Below are 18,835 nucleotides of genomic sequence, written 5' to 3'. Positions count from 1 at the left end.
ATTTACCGGCAGATGACACATCTACTTGATCAATTGTCTGATGAACTACAGTAATACAAGAATCCCAGTTTATCAGTCAGAACAAGCCAGGTGCATCCTGAAACTTTTTACCCATGTCAGTCTGCATTCTAGTGCAGTGCAGGTCCTCATGTAACCTATTCAGTGCTCTCCCAACCTGGCAATATTCACGTTGGCAGATAATTTAAATTAGTAATGATCCTACTGCTGCTGAGCATATTGATTTTTTTTTTCTCTGCTCCATAAAAGCTTTTGCTTATGTACTCAGGTCTGAGCTCTTGGCTTGTCTCTCTTCCTTTATCTGTGTGTTTTCAAATAAATAGTCCCAAACTTCAAGTAAATGCATCCACTTTGCAAATCTCTGGTCAAAAAACAGCAATTGACCCAACGTCCAGTTTATGAAAGCATTTCATTAATTATGCTGATCTACCTAAATTACACAGCACAGTCCAAAAAAAAAACTTCCTCATGTCTGTGGGAGCTGCATTAATTATGTGTTTAATCAGATGGCATTACTGTAGATGGTAAGCTTTCTTGTGCCAAAACTTACTAACAGTAATTCCAGTGCAAATATACAATGATTGCTCAAAATGTTGAATTTTAGGGCCTCACATATTGCGACATTTTAAAGCATCTTCACATTCTTTTCAAAGCCCCAAAGTGCGAATAAAATAAAGCTATACCTGATTAGCTATACCTGAGAGTCACCCACTCAAACAATATAAAAAATCATAATAAATTATATTCATATGACACTTTTCTCAACAAAGTTTCAGAGAGATAAGATCCAATAAGGTAAGATAAGATAAAATTGAATGTCTCGAGGGAAATTTGTCTTGGGCAAAGGTGCTACACAGAGCTGCAGTCAAGCAATATAACTATACAATACATAGTTGAAATAATACATAACTGACAAGACAATGCAGTGGTGCACCAGGCAAAAAGTGCTGCACACCAAACTTGCTTTTCAACACTTCTATTCCTTTACACCATCTTATGTTGGGATCTGTTGGGTTAAAGTGCTCATAAAACTGTTGCAAAGTAATCAATGCGTAAAAAAACCAACACTGCAACACATCAAGACGGTAAACACAAATCTTAAATTAGACTAGAATGGGAGTAGTCACTACCTGTAGTTTTTGGTGATAATGATCTGTTCTGAAGTGTTGTGATTGTATCCATACTGTGTGCTTTCCACAGATTTGCACTGTTTCACTAACAACATGTGTTACTGTGTTACCTCAAAATAACAAGTGTTGTTTGTGTGTCAGTGTTGCTTTTTTGGTTTGTTGGCAAACATACAGACTTAGATTCATGGCAAAGGAATCTAAGTCTGTATGTAACTGCAAATACTATCTAACATGCTATATAAATAATATGATACATTTGTCACAAAATTATAAAACTGGTTTGGTAATAAATGATGATGATATAATAAGGTCAAGAAGTGTGTCACTGTGTTCATATTTGCTCACTCTGGGTTGAGAAAAAGAATTGAGGAGTTGTTATGGTAGCCACATATGAATTTCAAGCTTATGTGCAATATTTATCGTGTTTGCTTCTTGGATGCCGCAAATTCAATGATTTCTCACAGATCAAACGGCTGCTTTCTCCTCTTTCCTCCTCTGTCCCATGAAAGAGCCTATGCACAGAATGCACCCAGGATTAGGAAATTTAAAGGTTTTTCTTGAACTCACTTCGACTTTCTCTGTCTTCTCTCTTCTCTTCATGCTTCTGCTACAGATCCTTTTTGTCAAGCTCTCGTTGACACCCTGGAGGGCACACCTGGTTTGCGCTACATTTGGAGCACTTTCAGGCCGTTACTGCAAGGGAAAGTCCTCTACACACCTGATACACCTGCTGCTCGCCTCATGGTGAAAGAGGTAAGTTTAAAGAAAGGGAGAATTGTAAATATGATACACATATTCCAGCCTACTACATATTTACACTGACTTTTCAGGCACTTCAGAAGTAGGTGAATATTCTCATACATGTGTAAAACACTTGTATGAGGACAAGATATTTGTATGTATATTTGTTTGAATAATCTGTATGCATAGGAACAGACCAATTACAGGTATCCGTGTGAAGATGCCTCCAGTGGGAGAATGAATCACCACACAACGTTACCACCTGGGGAGGAAAGGGAAATCAAACAATAGTTAGTCAGGAGGGCCGTTTATGGAACCTGGTAATTGTAATGCATTTTCATGACATGACTTTTCTTCAAAATATTATCATTTTTGATAACTGCCTGAGCAAAACAAACAAAGAGCAGGCGGTGCGGATTTGTCATTGAAAATACATAATGAGCAGGAGCAAAATCTGCCGACTTCACAGCGAGAGACTCAGTGTTGGCACAGGAGGCCCTCTTCACACTAGTCAGGTTGTTTACAAGTCAATGTTCAGGGGTAAATAAGCCCATTTACATTTGTCACCACAGGGGGTGGCAGCCTTACAATGTGATGAGTTTCTCCAGGGATTAGGTGAAATGTGCACATGTGGAGTACTTACATGTCTGAATTGGCTCAAAGTGAATAGAAGAGACTCAGCGGGTATGCTTTCAGTCAGGCAAAGGTGAGATTGAATGTTTTGTTAAACATTGTTTTTCTTTTTTTTTGTGTTTCAGGCAAACAGCACTTTCAGTGCTTTGGCTATGTTAAAAGAACTGGCTGATTCATGGGACGAACTTGGGCCACGCGTCTGGGATTTCTTTCAGAATAGCCCCCAAGTCAATGCATTACGGGTAAGATTGCACCTGAAATAGAGTTAGAAAATCAAATATAACTGTAAGTATTTATAAAAATGAACCATCTAGTTTAAGGGAATAATAAAAATGATATATACTGTATGTAGAAACATTAAGAATTTACAGGAATTCAAATTGTATACATGAAGTTTAACCTTCAGTATGTTTATTTGGATAGTCTCAAAGAACCGTTTTTGCACTATCCTGTTTCCCGCCTCCTTATACAGTACAAAGAGGGAGCTCACCATTGTCATTTATTTAGTTTTTTGTTTGTTTTCTAACTTATTTTTTTCGGTATTGGTTCCTTTGTTTCATAGTGACAGCGCAGATATAACCAGCAAGTCAGAGGGGTATAACATCGAATAAAGGTCCCTTTTGTAATGCAGATAAAAAAAATGAATCAATGCAAGAAATCCAAGGTGAAATTCAGATTGTACAAATACTGTTGGAGCTTCAAAGGTATAAGCCCAATCTCAGCAGAGCAGCCAGGATGGCGTCCACACCCAGCGGCGCCATCTTTCTTACATTCGCCATTTTTCTTGCCCTCTTGTTTGTTTAGTTTAGAATGACTCTGGCACCTGATAAGCAGCTTATTTGCAGTTCATTTTTCTTGTCTCTGCTGCATTATATGAGCTGTGTGAACTGCAAGACCGTGGCAATGTGTCTTCTTGTACAAAACATAACGACTTTTGAAAGCATGGGGAGGTACTGTATAGTAAAATCCTTGTGGGGAAAACCCATCAACTATTTTTCAGTAAAAATCTGTTTAAAAAAAATAAAATGGTGAGCCTTATATATACCGCAGGTGAGAATATACATGTCATGTATATCAATTTGTTGCACCTTTTGTTAGATATGGAAACCGAAGGAGGAAAGTAATTATGGATAAGTGCAGGATAATTTCCATCCTGGCAGAAAGGATTATCTATAGAAGTAGAGGACATGGACACTTTGCCACCACTTCTCTCTTCCTCCCTCCATGTCTCCTTCTCTCTCTCTCTCTCTCTCTCTCTCTCTCTCTCTCTCTCTCTCTCTCTCTCTCTCTCTCTCTCTCTCTCTCTCTCTCTCTCTCTCTTTGCCTCTCGCTGTATTTCCTTGACACTGACATTACTCCAGTGTCACTCCAAATGAGCTTATAGGCAGCTGGAGGGAAGCAGACATTGGGAGCTCCATATAGCCAGGGTATTCATTACCCTAGCCCTAACCTTTACACAAATGGGCCGGCAATCCTCCTTTGTCTTCATTTTCTTCCAGCCTGGCTCTCTCTCTCTCTCTCTCTCTCTCTCTCTCTCTCTCTCTCTCTCCTTCTCTCTCTCTCTGTCACTCTGAAGCTGGTGTCTTTCAGGGTTTGTCATCTTCAGAGGTCCTTCAAGGTCGCAGACACATTTTACGTTGATGGACCAATTACCCATCACAACCACAACTAGATTTGAGATAGAAGATTTAGGGTGTAGAGCTGAATAGAAGGACACAGTCTATAGTAGCATATTGTGTAAAATGGCTTAGAAATAAAAGTGGCTCAAAATACATTAGACATAACTACCCATGCCTCTACATGGTGTTTACACTTAAGTTAAATACTTTTATATCACAGGCATTACATTTTAAGTGCAGTTTGAGAACATGTCTAGACTGTTGCACTTGTAACCTGTCACCTAACTTCCTCAGTAGAAGACCCTCTCCGAAACAATCATTTCATTTGACACATGACCAACAAGATTGAAGGTGAAACTTTTTTGGCTCAAATGCCAATTAGCCACATGTAGTCACATCCGGATGAAGATTTCAAATAGTGACGCAGGTTAATAATTTGCCAGCATGACTATTGTGCTACAACTTCAAAATGTCTTACAGACTTAAAAATCCTTCTTTCTTTTTTTTTAATGTGTCTTGTCCTTAATGTGGCACCCACAAAGATGGATGTACTGATTTTTTAAAAGGTCAGATGCAGCATAGAGATTTCTTAATTTGACGCTTTGTCCTTAAATTAAGCAGAATATCTTCAGAAGTGTTGACACTGAAATGCCACTGAGCGCACTGGCCGGAATATATCTGAATCTCAACGCAGAGTTTTGCACTTTAGAGGCCAAGCTCTCAATTGACATACAGTGAGTGCCCTTTGCTTGCCAAAAGTCACACTGTTTAGTCCAGTTTTAAATGCAAACCATATATGGTAAAGTCAACTACATGGGATCAATCTGGAATACAGAGCATTTTGGGCTCAGTGCTGGATAGAAAAGGTGCTGCTCAAGACACTGTGCAGCACCCTTTTTGGTTCTAAAATCAAATCAAACAAATGGTATTGACAGTGTTGATTTTAACAACATTTTATCTCTCACTGGATTTAAACTCTTTCTCAGTAACTCCCTTTGGACAGGACAGGTAAATTATCAATGTTATGTTTAATTTTTAGTTAATGTAGTAACACGGTCATAACAGTAACAGTGTCATATTACTTGAGTGTTAAATTCACAGCAGCAGAACACTAAGCAAATACTGTGTGGGAGTGCAGGAAATGATTGTCGGTACTAAATAGAGGGCAACACATTTTAATCAACCAGTGGGAGTAAAACTACCTCACTATGCAAGAGCTAATCTTTGTGGATTTTGGATCTATTGTTTTATCGCAACAAAACTACATGTAGACATGGTATGCTTGCAAGGTTATATTTGGTCCCAGATCAACATACCACCTTTACTAGTTTATTGCATCATAAGAGCAACTGCAGCTTGATCCATGACCTGAGATGTCAGGATACACATAGAGTACATGTTTCTTACCATGTTGGGAACTGAAGGGGATTGAGAGGGGAGCTTTTTGCATTTTCCTGTGTCTGCTTTGTCCTTTTGTTTTGTATGTTTGTGTGTTTGTGCACAGGCAGAGTTTAATCGGCATCATAATTAAAATATGTTCACACTTAATGTATGTCTGTACCATGCAAATATGCATATTTGGCTGTGTATGTGTGTACACATGCATATTGCATGCTGTACATAAGAACCTCGGCTATAACATGAAGTTAATAGTGTCATAAAGCTCCTAATTAATTCTGCAATAAAAATGGATTTCAGCAACAAGCTGACTTTGCATGCTTTCTTTTGTAATATGAATGGTACACTGTGGTCTAAAACCCTCTAGCCCTCATTCAGATTACATTGCATCCATGCTGCATTGATTCTAAACCTCTCACTAGTAACCTGAATAACTATAATTAAACACCATCCTCTTGCCTTTGAAATCAGGCTTTGCTGGCGAATCCAGTGTTTGCTGCTGCCCTCAACGGGCGTCTCAACGGCACAGGATGGACACCAGAGCTGCTTGCCAACTTCCTGTACAACGGGCCTCCAGAGGATCGTCCAGCCGGCATGCCGCCCAATGACTGGCGCAATGTTTACAACAGCACTACCCAAATCCTGGAGCTTCTCTCCAAGTTCCTTGGTGTATGTAATTCTTTTGTTTGAGCTTTTATTAAATACAAAGTACCTCACAAACATGGCTACTAGCTCTCCCATGCACCAGAGGGTTGTTTGTTTGAGCTCTTCAGTAAAAGTGAAACGTGGTTTTAAGAAAATTGGCTGTTCTACAGCATTTGAGATATTTAGAAACATAATTCTCACTGGTAAGGAAATTGCCTCTAAATATGTTTTATTATTTTCTTCCCTCCCTCCACTATTCTCTTTCACCTCTATATTATTTGTCTGATTCACCTGATACTACCCATGTGGATTCATTGATAAGAGTTAGCACTAAAAGTAAGTGTTGTATGACCTTTTAAAGTGCTCCACCAAAACTATCTTTCGATAAAAGTAAGATGATAAATTCTGATGTATCAGCTCTCTTTCATGAGTTGTTGGATTGCTAAAGCCAAGATCCAGAATAGCTTACTTAAGCCAAGCTGAGCCGGTGCAGCAGCATCTTACACATTAAATATAGATGACAATATATTTTTCGGGTCAGGATATGTAAACAGTTTGCAGTGTCAGCTATTCATTCATTCATTACTGCAGTTTCACCGACAGAGTAAAGACAGTGATCTGGTAAAAGTTCTGTATCCCTTACATTATTACTGCACCTTCACTTATTCTCGTATCTTTCTTTCCACACAACTCTGGCAACAACACAAGCGCTGCTGCAGTATGCGAGCTCACTTTGCATCTAAGACACAATGTGTCCATGTTTAGCACCGTGCTTTTTTGTTTCTTAGTTCCTTTGTTCAATGAACATGCTGTGTCTGTACTATGCTGCTGTTAAAGCCAAAATCAAGACTTTTTCAGATGACATGTAGATGTTGTTATCTTGCTCAGTCTAACAGCGTTTGTGCATAGCAAAAAAGGAAAAGACTTTGGTCTTTTATTCATTAAACTTTAATATCCTTGACTTGGCAAACTGTCGAATACACAGGAAGATCTGTCACTAGTTTGCTTGCATGATAATAATGAAAAAACATTGTTATGTAGTATAGTGAGTCTGTAACACAGACACAGATTGGTGTCTCTAAGTAGGAACACACACACACAGTTGACATTGATGTATTGATCTGTTGCACAGTTTGCAGCAAAACCCTTTTTCTCTACATTGTGTGATCAAACACATGTATAAATCCCATCCACACCCCCTGCCACACACACATAGTATCAATCCATAGGCAAGTACAATGGCAGGTTGGGCCCTTGGGGTTAGCTGTACATGGCCAATGAAATTTCAAATGTAATCTATTTTCTTTCCTAATGGAAATTGCATTTCTCAAAATAGATACCGGGATAGAGACAGTTATTAGACAACCTTCACTGTGCCCTCCTCATGTCTGTGTGTATACATCATACTTCAATGGATGAAATATAAAAGGGCATATTATGTCTACCGTGTGTGTATATATATGTGTGTGTGTGTATATGTGTGTGTGTGTATATATATATATTTGTATATATATGTTTTATAGAAAATGAAAAATAATGACATTGTTTTGTCATGACTAATCTTAAATACAAATGGTCTAGTCTGGTGCTTATTGAGAATCCTGCAATATTCAACAGTAATGCTCTGCTTAAACCATAAAGACACTTCTATACATGTCAACCTAAATGATATTTGAAGATGACTGCACTGTGTGAACTATTATATCTCCCAAGCACTTCCTAGATGGGTTGATTTTGACCCATGTTAATCCTATCATTTAACTGCCTGTCGACAGCACCCATACAGCCCATGCAAGCATGATGCAATCATGAATCCACCACTGCATGTGTTGCGCTGGGTGCTCCTCTGAATTAGGCCAATATGGGATTGGCAAGCTATTAGTGAGGGCAGTTTCTCAGTTGAGTCTGAGTCAGATTGTTGATATCAGAAGGCTTAGTCTTAGCTGCTGGCCCAACGGTTCGATAAATGGGGAGGGGGTCTAAGGAATGTTTTTTCTCCAATTTGTAACATCATAGTTGTTAAGGGTACAATGCTATTATTTAAATATGGTACAGAAAGCAGGTTAAAATAGATGATCATGTGTAAGTAGACAGCAATATGTTGCTATATGTATTTTATACTTAAAATGTACTACTGCTTAGTTCAGTGAAGACATATTATGATTTAATTCCAATCAACTGATGTGGCTATTAGCATGTAGCGCTGTCATCTGTGAAAATTGCTAACATATACAGTTTGACAGTGGTGCAAAATCTTGGATTACAGTATGATACCTCTCCAGTGCTGTGATATCTTCACTAGTCTGCACTGAACAAATGTTTTTGCTGTGATATTGTGTTTCCCACCATAGCTTGATATAGAATTCAGAGTAGAGAATCCTGGGGGAGAAATGATAAAACTATTGCAGCACTGACGTGTGGACAGCTGTCAGGTGTGACTGCCTCCCAGGATGGGTAGCTCATTATCGTCTCATGAAACAGAGTGACGAGGCTACAGAACAGGGAGTGCTAGTGAGGCTGTATCTCATTTGCTTGTCTCTGCTGAAGCCCAAAACATTTCCCACCCCCTGGCAGCTCCAGATAATTTGGAAACTACACTCTGCATGGTTTAGTCAATAGCTTAGTAATACTTTTTTGCTAAATATCCATCTGCTATACTGCCAGTGAGTTCATGCCTGCCTCTGTTTCATTTCCAATTTTGTGGCTTCTAAGATTTACATTTAAAAAGTGAATGAATTACTGTGAAAAGATTAAGTTGATATAAAAGTAGAATCATTTTCCCGAAGGCATTTTTGTAATATTTATTTTTGCTGACAGTGTTTAGACCTGAACAAGTTTGAGGCAGCTGCCAATGAAACCCATCTGGTGACCAAAGCCTTGGAACTTCTGAAGAATGATACGTACTGGGCCGGCATTATCTTTGAAAACCTCCAGCCAGACTCCAGCCAGCCCCCTCCTTATGTCAAGTACACAATCCGCATGGACGTCGATGAGGTAGAACGCACCAACAAAGTGAAAGACAGGTATGTAACCCAGCTCAGCTACTCTGCTTTACACAAATACTTTCATAACACAGTCCGTAGGTATTGTTTAGGAAATAGTTCGTCATTTTGAGAATAGTGCTAATTCATCTTCTTGCCGAGAGTTAGACAAGAAGATTGATTCCACTGTCCTACCTTGGCTCTGTCCAAAGATAATGGTTAGTAATTAAACAAATGAGATACAACATGTTAATTAGTGAGCTTGAGGAGCAGGTTGGCAGATTTTTTTTTTTTACCTTTGGATAGAGCAGGGCTTACTGTTTCCACCTGATTCATGTCTTTATGCGAAGCAAAGCTCTTTTTTATTGTCTTTTAAAGTGTACTATGGTAAAATACAACCTCTAAAAACAGTCAAGATACTCTGACAGTATTTCTGACCGTTTTGGCTCTAGTTTTGTTGCCCTTTGCTAAGACTGATCATGATGTGTCTGCTTTTAATAAGGTCATGGTCTCCTGGGGCCGGAGACAATTCCTTTAACGACCTGCGCTATATATGGGGAGGCTTTGCCTACCTGCAGGATATGATGGACCACGGCATTATACGAACACAAACGTCAAAGAACCAAACGCTTGGTGTTTTTGCTCAGCAAATGCCATACCCCTGCTTCGTGGATGATGCGTGAGTACAAAAGCTTTTATTTGTCAGCCTTGTGATTAGAAAAAGAGGAAGGAGGTATTACATCAATAAAATTCTGCTCACTCAGGGGAGTTGCCACTCACTGCCACCACATAAGTTGAGTTATGGTCTTATCTGTCACTTAGGAGCTCCAGATTTCCCTGTGGAAACTTTAAGATGCTTTCTCTTATTTGTCTTTCCTTTCCTTTATATCCGCGTTGCTCCTCTGCTCTGCTTTATGCTATCGCTAATCATAGATGTGGGGACTAAGGCAACTCCTCTAATACTGTCTGTGTGAAAAGTCAATAATAAAAATGTGACATCCTTCTGGATACATTTAATCATGAGTTGAGGGTCAGAAAGGGACCACAGAATGAATGAAGGCAGTAAAACTATTGATTTTATACAAACCACAGGAAATTCCTGAATAGTTGATGGATGCTGAATTATTGAAGCAGCCACCATGAGTCCCTTCCTTCCTTGTATTTCTGAGATATTTGATTCTCAACAAAGTGAGCGTACCTACCCCCCCGTCTCACGTAGCTCAGTCATTTGCAAAGATTGATAGCAGCACTCGATCTTTGTGTACGTGTCCACAGGCTTCTATCATGTTTCATCTTGTATCATTCACCTAGGGACAGAAACAATGTGGTATCACTCTGAATCTTCCACAGCCAAGATTTCCTCAGAGCCTGGGAAATTACTCCAATCCACACAACATTATGATCTCCATTAATAAAGTAAAAACCCAGTGATGCCATCAAGAGAGAAGATAATTACCAGGGAGAATTAAGTCCAACAACACAATACACCCCTTTCAGTAGACACAAAATAGTCGCATCCAGCGGGAAAACGCAGTTCCTCAGATTAGGGATCTAATTTTAAAACATATGCAACATGAATTTACAGTGAAACAACCTTCAGGGGGGTGTTTGGATAAACATATTTAAAGAAGCTGACACAAAAAGAAGCATGGAAATGATGACTTCATATTGAACATGCATTTAGGCTCCTTATATCTGTAAGGATGCTGTTGCTAAAAGACATGTTTGTAATAATAATGACCTTTACCAGAGTTAAGAAAAAAACATTCAAAATTATAGCTTTATTCATTGATTTGGTGTTCATCATCTGGGATTTGAATCATTTTCTCAATTAAGTGCTGACTTCTTCCAGATTTATATTCACATTGTGGTTTCCAGATTAAATGCAGCTTCACAGTGTTGCAATTTATTCAGTGGTTGATTTAGTAAACCTGGTTTAAAAAACACGTCTTATCTCTTTTAATTGGCTAAGTGGGTGCAGTTGGTTTGGCATGCCATGCAATAGGATAGTTTCAGATGTACTAATTGGAAGGATGTTGAACTAAATCCTATGCCCAGTGGAGATATTCATCAAAACAGGAATGCTGGATTTTGAATCAACTGAAATCATCCTCTTTGCATCAGAAGAAGAACTATAAATGGATGATATGACTGATATTCCTGTAATTAACTTTTTTTTTCTAAGTGTGTGCATTTGCTTGCTAATCCTGTTTTTCCGGGTACACCAACGAAAATACCACTGTGTCCCTCAGAGGTGGAACGCTCCCTCGCATTCAAGCACAAATTAAAAAAAACAAACAGCCAATTTGTTTGCGCCTTCATTTTACAACTCATTGCTGTGATAATAACATGAAATTAGACAGTCCTGGTACATCTTATTTGCCAATATCGGCCTTTCTTAAACAAAGGATTAATAATTACAGACGATAAATGGGAGCCATAAAGCAATGCAATACCCTCAGTCCCTCCACCATTTACTCTTTCGCCTGCGTAGCCATTTGGGCCTTTCCATAAATTATTAACACTTGAAAACTGCTATTTCATTCATAAATAATTGAGAGTGAAATTGCACAAAAGGAAGATGCACTAAAACACACAGAGGCGTGATGGGGAAGAACCTTGGCAGTAATTATTTTCATCCTGAGCTGTGTAGTGTCTCCAGCCACAGGGAAGGACAGAACATTGTGCATTCAGATGAACATGTTTGTGGTCTGCTGTAACTATTTTTCACTTTAGAGAAAAGGTCTAATCTGACTTTAAAATGTAATTTCAAAAAACTTCAGCATTTAGATACTTTCAGATGTGATATTAAATATTTAAAGATGTTCTCCACCTTATTTATATTGAATAAATAATGTACATGTATACAAAATCAAAGGATGAACAATATTGTCAGCCATGTAGAAACTGTCTGTGGTTGTAGTAGCAGTATCACATGCAAAATATACAGTATGTTTTGAGGTTTTAGCCTAAAACAAACATGTTATTCATTGTGGGAAATTGCATATAAGCCGCAGGCCTTTAATTCAGTTTACCCTTCTTTTTAGGTTTGATTATATCATGTACACTTATTTTGATAGAAGCTTATGAAAGGGTTAACTAGACTATTAGTTTATTTGAGAAGGCCTTATCATCATACATTTTTATCCTTTATCAATCCCTTTTAAACTCACAAAAACAATAATTATACTCCTTTGATAAACTCCACTGATGAATGTTAACTAACAAGGCAGTATTATCTGCACTGACCCCAACACTTGCAACATCAGACCTGTAGGAATAATTTCCGTTTCATGGTCCTCAGATCCTCCTCACAGTTTTTTTTTTAGCTATAACACACACAGAGACCTATCAGCAATCTGGGCCACTTCTACCACAGCTGACCCTGTTGCCATTCTGAACTTGAGATAACCAAACTGTATTAGCTCCCCCCTGCTCTCTTCATATTCACATTGTTCGCAGCGCCCGAGATGACGGTGTGGGATAAATCTCGACCCCCCGCAGGGTCCCGATAGCACATAAACTGGTCCTTTATCAGCGGCCCTGCACCATCTCACGCTCTGGAATCAGAGGCATCTCTTGTTTGAATCCCGGGGCTGGGCTCCCCTATCAATAGGTCTTTCACATTCACATGGGCTTGAAGCATCTAAGGCTGCTTTCACCAATACATAACAGAGGCCTGTAGTGGACATGATTACAATGATGTCAGATGGATATGCTGTTGTCCATCTATATGAGCTAATTAACCCGATTAACATACTACATCTATTTAGTACTGAGAGCGATTGAGCTTGTAGAGCATATTTGGCACATCTGAAGCTCATAACAAGTGAAAATCAGCTGTTTTGTTTCATGCAGTGATTAAAAGTCAAGTGACACACTGTATTAATTTGATCAGAAAATACTCCCTGCATGACTCCCTACTGACTGAAAGACCATTTTGTAGCCACTTCCAAAAAGGGCTTTTGATTAAAATTCATGACTTTTTTAAACGAAGTCAACCAGCTAACAAAACAAAATAGTTGGGAGCAAAGACACATACAGTATAGGCTATATATTGATATATCCTACTAAGACTACTCAAATGATATCTTATTCTTTTCAAATGAAGGAATGGTTGAGTAGTAAATCAACATGGTGATTAGTGCCAGAGCTGAGTGTGCAGTAAAAGCTGTGCATTAATGTGGTCCTGTGTGATACTTTTCAAGCATCAGATGGAGGCCCAATGGCGGATGCTGTAGTATTCATATTGTTCAGGCACTTAAAGTTCCTGTGCTAATACATATAGAACTAGTTTGAACAGTTTTGCAAGCAAGATATAACTTCAGACCATTGTTTCGTTTGGATTAAGATGTTCAGAGATTTAATTGCCTTTCCATCAAACGTTACTGAGGCTGATACTGCTGATACTGCATTAAATTAAGAAGGGTACACAAGCTGTGGAGAATCGTCATGCCATTTTTAAAATGTGTTTTGAACACGACATAAAGCGTGTGCAACAGAGGGTTTGATGGCTGAAGCATCTGCAACATCAGCCACAAGCAAATAAATGTCACCCTTTTAACATTAGCCTGAACTAACCTGCACAGTGGTTCCTATGAAAAACTTCAAGAAAACCTTTAGATCAAATTCAATTCCTTCTCTCAGTGTGATTTTCTGTGTAATTTCCAGGGAATATTAGTTTAAACAGCTTTCAAAAACCTGTAGAAATGACATTTACTTTTATCAGTATGAACTAAAAAAGCACAAGTCTGTTCTTTTCTTTAATCTCTTATATTTAAAGCATTTATCCAGCAGCACTTGGTTAAATTAAATTTGAGCTTTCAAAAGGGTTTGCTGACAGTCCTCCACAAAGAACAGCGTGTTCATTCAACAAAAGAACCTAAGAAACAAAAAACCAAAACTGTGCTAAACATGGACACATTGTGTCTTAGATGCAAAGCAAGCTCACACACTGTAGCAGCCCTGATGTTCTGCCAGAGCTGTGTGTCATTGTATAAAGAAAGAACAAGTGAAGGTGCAATAATAATGTAAAGGACACCAAATATTTTTAACCACTTCTAAAAGATTATTTATTTCATGCCAAATTGAAAAATTGGCTCAACATTTTCTATAAAATGCTATAAATTGTGTATATTATTAGGGCATATTAAATACCAGATATACAATCTATGCAATGACTTCAACAAGTAACATTTAATGATGGTTTAATAATTTCATTTTAAATTGAAATTGAATTTAGTCTCAATGTTTTAATGCCCAGTTAAATTATTATTATTTATAGAATTATTCACAAAGTAAACATCTTTTAATTCCAGCTGTCTCTCAAAACTGTGTTTCATCATTTGCATCATTATAGTTCATTGTGTCGATGTGATCTTGCTGTTGGATAAAAAATGAAATGAAAATAAATGCAGCTGCGTGTGCATTTCTCTTTTTGGAAATAATTTGTACCAGCAATGAGATAATCCACACTGAATAATGAAGCCTGTTCCCTAAAATGAATAGCTTATTTCCAGCCAGCCAAGTTAAAGTATAGGGTATATTTGCTCAAAATAAGACAGGGAGCTTTTTTAAAGCATAGTACGCCAACCTCTGGGGAGCCGGTGCTCTACTCTCTCTCGATTTATTGGGAAATCAGTCCCCTAGCTTCCCTAAATTTAGGTCAGGCTGCCAATGTAACCGGAGCCCTGTAACACAGACCCGCCTGCAGTTCTATTACTTAAGCACCTTTGATCGATCAGCGAATGTATAATTCAAGAATATCTGGTTGCAAGGTTGTCAGTGTCAGACACGGTGTGCATGACTGATCTCTCCCCCTCCAGTGCTGGAAGTCACAGAAGGAGTTAACTCACACAGGCTGTCAGCTGTTACAGAGATGTTAGGCTAGAGTCAGGAGCAGATAATGCCAGAATTAGTATTCAACCTGATGCAGTTGCTACTTGCTGCTGCTTACCTCCTTATAAAAAATAAAAAATAAAAGGTAATGTATCAGATAGCTTTATTTGTTGAATCGCATCAATTTGGTGTTAAAGTTTTAATTCCCAGTTCCAAAGAGGAAATGTTATTTATGTAAACTTGTAAGGGATTTCGGTTTTAGTCTGAACCTTTTCGAAACTCAGCGTCAGCGGATCCTTTCTTGCGGCTTTCAAGGCCTCCTTTGAAAATGATCCATCCCACGAGGGCAGGGGAAGTGTCCTCAAAAACAAGACTCTCTCTCTCTCTCTCTCTCTCCTCTCTCTCTCTCTCTCTCTCTCTCTCTCTCTCTCTCTCTCTCTCTCTCTCTCTCTCTCTCTCTCTCTCTCTCTCATTCAACTACTCATATAACTAAACTTCTTCTGAACCTCAGTGGAACTAACTTAATCTCCATGTTATGTTTGCGAGCCCGTCCAATACTTCCATCTTCTGTTGATTTAATGACAAAACTGTCTATAACTAAATGTTTTGCATAGACTGAAACAAAAAACAAAACAATAAAAAAGAGTACGTTCTTGTATAGATGTTGTTTTGCTCGGCGCCTGGCAACCAAAATGAAAGCTGCCGCAGTAAGATAATAGAAAGAGGGCAAGTAAATACTTTATAAAAGACAATAATCGTCCAGTAATTTACAGCTCTTTGAAAATAAATGAAAATATGAGGAAAAAAACAAATTACTAATTCGAAATCACCCTCTGAAAAAAAACACACTTATCTTGGACTAACTAGCAATTAAGGAAAGTAGACGTTTGAGTGAGCCGTTGTGAGTTGGCATGAATTCAAAAGGGGGCTTTTAAAAATAACTTGAATCCAGAATGTAACAGGACAAATTAATTTCATTCAAATTGAAACGTATTTTGATGAATTGTTTATGTTAAATTGCTTGAAAGAAGAGCAACGTTCTGACAACACGTATTCTTCTCTCAGTGCTCCATCTATACATCAGCGCCGAGCACTGCCTTGCTTACTTTATATCCTCTCAGTGTGTGTGCAACGCCAGCATAAGTGATATGTGAAATCTATACTTTGTCAAAATCTATTTGATATCTCTCCTTCACTGTCTAATAAAGCAGAGAAAGCACTTTGTTATGTTGGCAGAGGAAAGGATATTGACATGGCATTTTGGTGGCATTATGAAGCCAGTTTAATATCGCCTTATTGTGTTGTAACTGCATCAAATCATACATCATCCTTGGCACTGGGTGCAAGTTTATGAAGGTTAGCTCAGTGTAAAAATGAAATTGCCTAAGTGGCTTTGACTCCACAAATACAACTGTGTGACTGGCCGCCATGATGGTAACATTTTCAGTATCTGCAAAATAGTTTCAACTTCCTTTGACTTTACAAGTTAAGATTGCAAAAAGGCAGAATGTATGATTGATAATAATAATTCTCTTTTATTATTACTGTAAGTCCTCATGTCTCAATCATATGAGTTTTATAAAAATGTAAGAAAATAGTGAAAAACACCCATCAAATCCTTCCAAAGCCTATGGTGATGTCAGAAAATTGCCTATTTAAGTTCATATGATTAACTGTAAAACTACTACTCAAAGATATTAAGTTTACTTTAGCACATAAGATATAAGGGAAGTGGAAAATCCTCACACTGAATGTTTAACATTTCTGCTTAAAAATAACTATTGATTCATTGTTTTCAAACCCCCCCCCAAAAAAAACAGGTCAGGTTTTGGGCCAAATAGGAAAAATCACAGCAAAAAAAACCCCAAAACAAAAAAACATGGATGCTGCTTCTTTGCTTCCACAGTCATCTTTATTCACTACTGCAATGCAACATTTTAATCAGTTATAGATGTTAATCAGGCACAGTTCATTTCAAAGCAAGCATTTCTGAAAATATGAGTGTCTCAGAGTATCCTACACACGCGGGGAATGAACAGCATATTAAAAACTCACTAGTACCCAGCAGGCAGTGTCCTTATCAAAGGCTTTTCTCTCAATCTACACTCCCTTTGTCAATGTGCAATCCTGACCTTTTTTGATTGCTTCCCTCTATGACTAGTTTCATCCAGAGTATTGGAGGCATCCTTCCCATGTTCCTGGTTCTGGCCTTCATGTACACTGTGTGTATGACCATCAAAGGCCTGGTGTACGAGAAGGAGCTGCGGCTCAAGGAAGTGCTGCGTGCTGCTGGCATTCAAAACGGTGCCCTTTGGTCTTCAAGGTTCATAGAGAACATTGTTCTGCTCACAGTTCCCTGTTTCCTCATGAGTATCATGGTTAAGGTCAGTGGAAAAGAAGCATGCAAAGTATCAAAACACAAAGCAAATGATATGAATGTTATGTTTATTGTTTTTTATCCATCCAACAAATGGTAATATTCATATAAACTGAACTTTTTGGCCAAACATGCTCTCATTTGTTTAGGAGATGGCTGTGTCTTGAGTCACTTTCATGTAAGAGATAATTCTGGCTATCTCTTAACATAAAAAACCCACAAAATACACATAGCAAAGAACACAGTAAAATCCATCAAATGCAGCAGAACCATATAAATGCAACCACTCGGATGCCCTAATTCAGGTCATTCAGGTCAAATCATTTTTCATGCTTTGTGTTTTGGTGTTCCTGCCCTTGTTAATAATAACCAATTAATGAGCACAGAATCAAAATCATTATCCGTGCTTCTTCAAATCAGCTTTCTCAGGCTAATTAATTGAGCATGCAACTAAAACTGCAATTTAGTCAAATTAAAAATCATGCCAGTTGTATTTGCCCTTTATTTCCTGTAATTGCATCACCTCTTCCTCTGTTCTCCATATGTAAAGAAGGCTTCTGTTATGCAATTTGAGCAATGAATGTTTGGTTCTGTGGAATTCCGTGATTGCAAGGAAAATTAATCATCTTCGGCCAGTGGTACGCTGTGCACTATTTCACCATACGTCAAATCTCATTTGCAGTGTAATAACCATAAGTGGGAGGAGTAGGAGACCACAAATTCAGAGAGGGGTCCTAGAGTCCACCTTTTGCCATCCTGTTTACTTTTTTTATTTTTTTATTTAAATTGTTTGAATTGTAAGAAAGAAGTGTGAAAAAAGATCCACTGACATGGAACAAATAAGATTAATAGTAAACATTTAAACAAGGGAATACTGGTGAAAGCACAGTGTTGCATTTTAATAATTGCACCGCATTTACATTTACTATATCTGTGTGATATTTCACAAGCCACTGCAGGCATGCATGATGTACAAAGGTGAGAACAGTAGAAAAGAGCAATACCTACAGTAAGACAACCAAATCCTACCTCCGCATTGTGGCGCTCATGATGTACAACGCAAGTAAAATCATCTCATGGGCCTAACATCATCTATCACTGGAATTGGTGTTATTCCCAGAGAGGAGGCTGAAGAAAATGTACATACTGTGCATAGTAGTGGTTATGTGCAGTTTGTATATTATCATTTTTCTGGACTGACATTATAGTTTAGGTAGTGAGAGTGTGTTTTTGTTGTTTTTATATTGATTGCTCTGGTGAATCAATGATTTAGTGGGCTATAATGGCCTTGCTTATCTGTCGGGTTGACGCTTTGCTTTACCATCGATTTAGAAAAGATGCACAAAGCGCAGTTATCACAAAAAAGGAGACCCGTGACATACGATGTAGCAACATTATTATTGGTCTCCTTAAGATAGAGTGCAGCCTTCAGTGACTCCTTGTTCTGTTAATGAA

The 18,835-nt window shown here is 38.2% G+C and overlaps 1 protein-coding gene across 1 annotated transcript in view; it reads left to right on the top strand.

The window, feature by feature from the left end:
- Window positions 1-18,835, top strand: part of LOC134005861 (phospholipid-transporting ATPase ABCA1-like) — a 141,998-nt gene that overhangs the window by 25,909 nt on the left and 97,254 nt on the right. Inside the window, 6 exon segments of the mRNA XM_062444881.1 lie at window positions 1,762-1,901; window positions 2,648-2,764; window positions 6,011-6,208; window positions 9,002-9,207; window positions 9,668-9,844; window positions 17,165-17,387. Coding sequence (XP_062300865.1) covers window positions 1,762-1,901; window positions 2,648-2,764; window positions 6,011-6,208; window positions 9,002-9,207; window positions 9,668-9,844; window positions 17,165-17,387 — 1,061 coding nt within the window.

This window comes from Scomber scombrus, chromosome 23 (assembly GCF_963691925.1).
Source record: "Scomber scombrus chromosome 23, fScoSco1.1, whole genome shotgun sequence".
NCBI lineage: Eukaryota > Metazoa > Chordata > Actinopteri > Scombriformes > Scombridae > Scomber > Scomber scombrus.
The sequence above is the reverse complement of the archived record's forward strand: the minus strand, read 5'-3'. Positions and strand labels throughout refer to the sequence as shown.